Raw genomic sequence first — 8,601 nt, forward strand, 5'->3', positions numbered from 1 at the left:
CAAAACAGCTGAAAGACAAGCAGTCCTGGACGGTTGCAATTACTTTCCCTGCCAAAACTCACTCCTGGGATCAGTAGTTAGATAAGGTGGCTTATTCCTTTATGTCCCACAGGTCATTGCAAATGCAATTGTACGACAAGACGAAGCAAAGAGCCGTATCAGTTTTGTTAGATGGAGAATCTCTGCCTCCAGTAAATATCACTTCATTTGGAGAAAAAAGTCCCGTTCCTTTCCTTTCAGCTGCTACAATTACTGCTAAGTGACTGTCATGACAGACAACACTTATTTTGAAACAGCTCAGCATTTTTCTCTATTAACCATATCCCACTGAGCCTTGAGCTTTCCTTTTAAAGTATCACCCGGAGAATCCAATCATTACTGTGAGGCGGTACGCAAGTACACATACTTTTATTAAAAGTAACAACAGTTGTCAAGCTCCGGGTGACGCAAGTATGATGAACAAACCAACAAATATATAAAAGCAGCTTTGAATATATGTGAGCTAAAGGCTTGAGCTGAGAAATCTTTAAGGTGCCTGAAAACACAGATGAGTTTTTTTGCCTGCTGATGATTAACTTCTCCCAGCACGATAAAGACTGAACATGACAGTTTATATACAGGGTATTGGCAGTAGTTAGAGGGGTAATCTTGTTGTTTGAGTGTCCTCTGCTGGACAGCAGCTGGCATAGCAACAAAGCCACCAACGTGTGCCGGGTGGATTCTGCTTCAAAAACAGCATTACAAAATTCAGAATATTTCTTATGTTTCATAGTAACTTAAAAAAAAATAGTTTTTAATATAATTCTACAACTCTCAGATTTTTAAAAACAATTAATTCCTTTATGGTAACTTATTTGTAGTTCTAAGTAGGCATTTTCCACTGAGCTAAGATAAAACGCTTCTTGGAAAAATACTGCTTTCGTCAATTTTGCCATGAAAAATGGTTGCAATTATTTGTTTAGATAAGGTGGAAACATTTTGCATAAAGGTTTTGCTTTTACTTTGATTTCTGATTGAATCTGATGAAATCAGAAAGCTGCTGTTAGCCTTGAGCTTGTCATTCCCATGACAGTCTACTGCATGGATCTGCACACAGGACCAGCACCACATTCAGTGGGCCTTTGGAATATGGCTATTCTGCCAGCAGTCATACCTGACCGCTTCAAAAATTGCAGACTGGCTCTATCGGAAATGCCAAGGGAAGTTTCCCTTTGTCTGTTGAGAATTTGGTGCAGTTCATGTAGCTTGTTCTGTCTGGTGCTGGTAACCAGCTACACATAAGGCACTTTCATACTTGTACGTTAGTTTTTCATGTTGTTGAACACAGGTTGCTCTTAGTCTTATTTTCTGAACACTGTTATTATTCATTATTCAGTTATAACATTGTGAAAGTTGTTCTAAAAGAAGCTGTCTTGTTTGATGTAACACCGCTCTAAATGGCTTTCTAAATACACGATTCATTCTCTGCATCAGAAGAACCCGGCAAACGTTCTCTGATCTTGCAATTATCTTCTTTATTCACAGAAGCGTCTTCTCTTTCTCCATTCTCTGTGGGCCTGGAGTTCTTATTTCCAAAGTGTTTCTTTACCAACATGTAAAAAATGATTGCAATCAAGTAGGAAGGACCTCTTAACACCACTGACAAACCAAGGTAGACATACCTGTGGGGGGCAGAGCACAGAAGACAGTGCCAGGCATTGAGGTTTTCAAAGACAGTAAAAAAAAAAATCAGTTAAATGGCTTTTAAGGATCACATATATACCGCAAAAATCGTAGGGGAAAACATGAAAACTAATTCTTTGTGAATGGTGTCACAAAGTGGACATTTTTGCTTGCAAAAACTACTGTTAAAGAATTTATAATATTCTTTTTGCTTATGAAGATAGTTGCAAAGTGAAACTTCCATCATCTTCCTTTGTTTCTGAAGACTTTTGTATCACTTTAAGGTTAAGACCTTAGACCTTAGACCTTTCACGGTTAGAAATATACTGAGATCAACAGAGTGGGCTATTGTATGTAAAAATAAAAAACACATCAGAAGTGCCCAAGGTTTCGGTGAAACTGAGAAAAACCTCTGGAATATTCCTCCTGGACATGGATAGTGTCTGTGTTTAACCAATACCTTCAGCTGCTCATTACGATTCTCTTTCATTTATTTTTCCCCTAAATGTGGCTAAAACACAAAGTTAATACTCTTGCCAGTATAAACAAACTACCTGCAAATAAAGTAAATTTGGGTAACTTTCCTCTTGATGGTAAATCACACAATCTTATAAATTGACTAAAAGGATATTAAAAATACATAATTAATTCCAGAAGTTTCTGTCATTGATATTAAATGATTTTTGCACAACATAAACACTGACTAAGCTAAGAGATTAAGATTTGATCTTCAGATTTCTCAATTTCAGGAATTCTGGGCTGACCTAAATCTAAGTCCAGAATTAGCATCTGACCATAATTTTTGATCAGTGCCCTCACACACTAACAGAACAAAATGTGTCTGTCCATAGAGAGGAAATGCATGAGGCTTTTTGTGCCCCGATTTCCCTTACCTGTATGCATTGGAGTCGTATAGCCTGCAAGCCCCTCGCTGCCCACAGCTTGTGCTTCCCCATTTCAAGCACGTCTTGTCAATCAGTGCACCAAAATAAACGGGTGCTGGAATCCCAGCTGCAAGGAAACAAGCAAAAAATATCTCAAGATATCACAGGAAAAGTCATCTTTTTATCAATCAGCTTTTTATTTTCTTAGCAGCAAGTTCCACCCTGCAATAGTGGCAGTAGGTGGATTGGACTGTGGGGAGTTTTTCCTTTTTCCTTTATCACAGTAACTGTGAGCTGGGACACCCTCTCTGTGCTGTGAGGATCATCAGTCCCCAGGAAATGTGGTCTGCTGGGTTTGACCAGGCTTGTAGTCCTGCACATTCGGATCATAAGTAAGTCCCCAGGAAATGTGGTCTGATGGGTCTGACCAGGCTTGTAGTCCTGCACATTGGTTTTTCAAGCACGGCTTGAGAGCCACTGCTGGCTTCCAGCGCATGCTAGGCTCCTGCCAGGGACAGCTGGCCTGGTTGTGCGTTTGGAGCACTGAACTGATGCACGGTTCCCTCCTCTATGCATCGCTAAGTTATCTTCACTGGCTGAGAGTCCCTTCTGCCTCAATGAGGGTAAAGAAACTGAAATCCTTGGTGTGACTTGGCCAGATACGAGCTTACGCATTACTGCAAAACATGGCAAACATGGGACAAAATCCTAGCCTTGCTGAAGTATGAACTTCAGAAGAATTCAGGTTTCAGCATGTGCAGGACCATACTTCACATTGGCATTGTTCCTACAGGAGCATCCTGCATTCTGATACAGGAAACAATTTATTTTCTAAAACCAGGTATACTCTGAGCCTGCCTTACCCTAGGGCACTTGTGAGAGTCTGAACTCAGTATCTGTAAAGGCCTGTGTGTTACGACCAGCAGTGAGGTAGTCGGGGTGTGATGGGACAAATGCTCGTTTTGGAGACAGGAGCACATTAGATTTGATCTCCGAGTCACTGAGGAGAAACGACAGCCTGTTTGAATCAGTGACAGTGGCCCCACCCCTTCTTGCGATGGAAGGAGCATGCTGGCTCAATGCGCTGAAGCAGAAGCCAACAGGAAAGGGACAGTCCTTTTTTCATAATGCTTTTTAAAAATGCTTTCCTATGGCTGAAATTGCTCCAAGAATCCCATTGGAATTGCTTTTACTGAGAGGTGGGATTGAAATTCTGGCCCTCTATTGTGTGATGAGAAAAGTAGAAGAGGACAAAGTGTGGATACACCTTCCTGCCTCAGAATGTCCCATCACAGTCCTGAGTAGAGACTACAGTCATAATGCAGCTCTGATTGTAGACAACTGTAAGCAGCTGTTGATTATTTAGGCTTCATAGTAAATCTATGTGTCTTGTCCCTTCACACACATTTTGCTACATTTCTGAAATGCAGGTATTCCTATTCCATTGACAAAGAGAAAAAAAGGAGAGAGAAAGGTGTTTTCTTGCCTGCCTAGACGTCGTAATCAACCATCTCATTAGAAACTCTCAAATAAAAAAAGGGAAAAAAAAAAAAAAAAAGACCACTACATCATGCTTAGAGGGAGTTGAAATCTAAGCTGTTGTCTACCAGGAAAGTGAAGTTCCAGCATGGACGAAACATTCTGCTATGAGTGGAGTTGTATTAGGGTTGAGTAAAGTCCTACTAGAACATGTCTTTTTGATCTTGCAGCATTGTGTCTCAGTGAGCCATTGGTTGACTCACAACTTGGAATCCTTATATTCTTATTTGGAAAGTCAAGATAATATTTTAATTTTGCTTATAAATTCTTCCCATTTTGGAACACCAGGCTCGATAACTGCAACACCATTTAATCAGCAGATAAAAGATTTTCAGAACTGCTTCCCAATGAAGTCTTGACTGAATAGTGGACTTTCAGGAAAAACCAGGATTTTCAGGAACAGCCCACAACCTAACAACTATTTCAAGGATACATCTGGTTTCCAAATGGCATCAATTAAAGCCATATGAGCAAGCCTCTCAGTCAGAATGAATTTCTCTTACCTAGCATTCTCATAATGAGCGTGTATAGACCAACTGCAAGAGATTTCAACTCTGGCTGAACGCATCTGAAAGAAAAAAAGGATAAGTATGAAGTATTTGCCTGTCTAGTGCTTAGACATGCCTATTAAACTGCCATTAATTACCCTGAATTTAATACTCCTAATGACAGAAAGCCAAGCTTTGGAAGGAGAGGGCTTCCTACATCTGCTGAAAATACATTAAGTGGTATGAAAAAGGTGAATTGATCTATTGTTTTTCATCACATAGCTCCTGGGAAGTCCATTCACTAAGCATAACTGAAGTGGAATTCTCGTCATAAGCACAGTCTACTGGAATGGGCTCTCCAACTGCCTTAACTCCCTGGCATATATTTTCTCACTTCATGGGATATATCTGACTCACTTGATGGGAAATAAAATATTGCCCTAAGACAAAAATGGTTCATGAGTGCAGCATCTTTCTATTCTTGAATGACACTCCTCTGTACAATGTCACATCTTGAACTACATGAAGCCATCTGGAAATATGTCCACCTGTTTCATGGAGAACCACATGCCAAACATCAGAAACGGGTGCTGATCTTGAATCCATTATATAGCCAGCCTCTGCCATCTCCTTACAAATATTAACGTGGTCAGCACTCAGAAAGACATCTCACAGAAATGAGGAAGGGAGGGGAGTCTGCACTCTGTTTTCTGTGCTCATTTAGGATGACATAATGCCCTTAGGACCACCATTAAATTTGCCACTACTACAATTTTCTAATGAGAGAGATTCCTCTTCAGGTTACTGAAAAGTTTGTGCTTTTATTGTACAAAACAAAAGTTTTGTATTCATGGTTCCAAACCACATCCTGGTATGCCTGCACCTATGTACCTCAACAGACCTGAGCATAGGAACCTCAGATGGAGCCCTCAGATATCCTGAATTTCCAGACATCTCATAAGCACAGTCTGTTAGGGCAACGCCACATCCAGAAATCCTGACAAATGCATGGCATTTTCAAAATCCATGCAGCCAGAATATCCAAGCAGAGAAAGAGTTTTACTTACCTAAACATAATCATGTATGACGGGGTACCTCCCAGTGCGTAACAAAAGCCACTTATGACTTGTATTACTGTATAATAAATAAACTTCTTTGAACAATCTTCACCTTTTGGACATTGCCCCAAGGTGGCAGAGTTATTCCCTGTCCATGAACTGCTGGCTTCGAGACAGCTGCAGTTATGGAAGACCTAGAAGACAGAAAGCAGATTTGGTAGGACATGGCTCATGCAGTGGGAAATCCTGCCTTCAGACACAGGCCTGCAACCTGAGCCTGACGCCTTCCTAGGCATCCTGTTCGTTGCCTATTTGCCTTTCTTGAGGCAGTGAGCAGCTGCTGCTTCTTTTCTTTCCTACAGACAGTGCTCAGTGTTGGAAGGGATGCTCCATGCCAGCACATAGCAACCCTTTATGGAAGACATCTGGAGTGCCTGCAGGGCCTCTGAGGTTGTCCTCAGCCTTGGTGTCCCTGGAGGACAGTCAAAGGGGAAAAACGAGGCTCAGGGAGCTGTGCCTTTTGCTGCTAGGTGACACCACCTGTTAGCTGGCTTGTCTCTGGAAAACACCTGGATCACAGGTCCCTCTCTGCTAATGCTGACCCACCTGAGGTACCTCATGGCTGCAGCTACCTGTCAAGACACAGCTCGTGCAGAGCCCTGAGATCAGCAGTACCTTTTAACCAGGGCTTCTGGGGCTTGAGGATGTGCTGAGGTGGGGAGAATTGTGAGCCACAAAGCTTAACCTCCACAGAGACAGACTTGTGTGGGAGGTAGCAGTCCCACTGCCACGGATGCTGTAGAGCCCTTCTCCCCTGCCTCCAGTCTTAAGATTTTAAGCAAATAATGTCTTTCGGAGAAGATGACTATAGACAGCAGAGAGAAACCAGCCACAAAGAAAAATCTGTTGGGGAGAAAACTACCTGAGTGCAAGAGACAGTTCCAGACCATGTATCTTCTGGAGTGATTATCCGGCATCAGAAAACATGGGAATGACAGTCCAATGAAGGCTTATACCCATGTACTAGAACTGCCTCTCTGGGCATTATGCCCAGCACCATGTGCTGAGCAGAAATCAGTCAGCCAGAAAAATAAGTATTGTCCTGCCATCCCAGAGTCCCACATGGAGGAAACGAGTTGCGTCCCCTCAAATAATCCTTAATTCTTACACATTAATGATCAGTACCAGCGAAGATACTATACTGAGCGTACTTCAACTGGTGGCTAAAACCTCGGGGCAGGCAAAATAAGGTTTATGAAGGCAAGCAGAGGACAACCTTCAGGCAACATGTAACCACTTTGATTTGTTTGTTTCCCCCTTGTGTTCAGTCTGCAAAAAATGAAAATTAATATCTGCAGCAAGGAGCTAGGGCTTTTTGCTTAACATGCAGTAATTCAGAGAAATCTCTCTGTCTTCTGTGCTTTTTGTAGCCAGAAATCATAAATACTTTACTGGCTGTTCCCTGGTAACTTTGGTTTTCCTTAAGCGCATTAGTCTACTAAATCTGTGATGTTACATGGAAAAATAAGCTAGTAGAAAACCTCAGAAACAGAGTCTTACTATGTTCTTTCCATGTCCCACCGAAGTCTTGCACCCAGCTAGACATGCCGAAACGTACGTGAGTCCGTTATCTCCACACACAGGATCCCACACATCGGAAGTACATTTGCAGTCGGAGTTGCACTCAGAAAATAAGGCATTTTCATGGTACGGAATGGGTTTGCTTGGAATTTAAGTTCAGACATGTGTAAGAAATACTTAATTCAATGCTGAGGTCAGTGTAGTCCCTTCTGAGTGACTGTTGCTGTCTACCCAGGACATACATTTTCACCCTGTACAGTACTGATCTCCTTGTTTGAGATTCCATCTTACTTGCACTGACAATAAAGTGATTACAAGATTATAAATAATTTTAAAACAAATAAAAATGTTGCTACTGATTTTAGCTGTCAAAAGCCTAGCCTAACTCTTCCTAGAGAATATGGAGAATGCAGTATTCCCTTTTACTTTTAGAGATCCTTTGGGTACTGACATCTGTAACAAACAGGGATGTCTTCCCTCATCTTCTCCTTTCTGAGTTAATTAAGCTTAAGTGCTTGCATCTCCTCCATATCAGTGCTTACCAAGCATATTCCCTGGTCTACCATCTGCATTCTTATTGAAAATATTGCAGAGTACAGGATAAGCAATGATTAGTCCTCAGGTTCCAACAAATATAAACATCCTTGTCAATCCTGCCTGTCCAGTTCCACCTTTTCTTCTGTGAACCGGGATGGCTTGATAAATGAACTGTAGGGACAAATTATTGAACTGTGGGTATGTCTTCAGGGAGATGAAGGCAGGTTCACACTAGCCACGAGGCACTCCGAGCAGGCTGGCCATGAGGCAGTGACAACCCATACGCTAGTGCGTTGCTGGGTCCCTTGGATAGACGGATCCTAGCATGCACCCCCTGCACTGATATCTTCACTCACTCTAAGAAAAAATAACAGCCTGTAACTTTTAAACCCTGATTCTCCCCTGAGAGCAGAGAGCACCTGCAGTAGGCATAAAAGCTTAATTTTGGTTTACAGCAGGTTGAGAGTCTAGCATGTCAGAGTGTTTCCATCTCCATGCAGGATATGGTACCAATGCTCTTTGTTACATAGACTTCACCCTTTTACTGAATACACTTTGCTAGAAAATTGCTTCTGGTGCAGAGTTAGCATTGGCTGAAACAACACCACCACTCCGCACACCTACCTCGGTAATGAGGCAATTTTGCTAATGTATTTCTAACTAATCTGCAACCAGCGTTGTGCTTTGGGAGGCTGACACTCTGCTGACCAACGAAACTATCACAATGACACACAGTAGTGTTCGCTTTCTCTTAAATATTGCAAAAGTATGCTCCTTTTTTAGCCTTGATGTCATAGTACGTTTTTGAACTATTGCTGCTGAGAAAAACATGCTCTTCATTTTATACTCACC

The 8,601-nt window shown here is 41.8% G+C and overlaps 1 protein-coding gene across 1 annotated transcript in view; it reads right to left on the bottom strand.

Moving 5' to 3' along the window:
* Window positions 1-1,444: 1,444 nt before the first annotated feature.
* LOC104506615 (solute carrier organic anion transporter family member 1C1-like) overlaps window positions 1,445-8,601 on the bottom strand; it is a 23,192-nt gene continuing 16,035 nt past the window's right edge. Inside the window, exons 10-15 of the mRNA XM_010147618.1 lie at window positions 8,597-8,601; window positions 7,192-7,354; window positions 5,641-5,825; window positions 4,589-4,653; window positions 2,556-2,673; window positions 1,445-1,661 (exon numbers count right to left, since the gene is read on the bottom strand). The exon at window positions 8,597-8,601 is cut by the window's right edge and continues 203 nt beyond it. Of these exons, the coding sequence (XP_010145920.1) occupies window positions 1,445-1,661; window positions 2,556-2,673; window positions 4,589-4,653; window positions 5,641-5,825; window positions 7,192-7,354; window positions 8,597-8,601 (753 nt within the window). The remainder of the gene's footprint in view (window positions 1,662-2,555; window positions 2,674-4,588; window positions 4,654-5,640; window positions 5,826-7,191; window positions 7,355-8,596) is intronic.

This window comes from Eurypyga helias, unplaced genomic scaffold, assembly GCF_000690775.1.
Source record: "Eurypyga helias isolate BGI_N326 unplaced genomic scaffold, ASM69077v1 scaffold9552, whole genome shotgun sequence".
Taxonomy (NCBI): Eukaryota; Metazoa; Chordata; class Aves; order Eurypygiformes; family Eurypygidae; genus Eurypyga; species Eurypyga helias.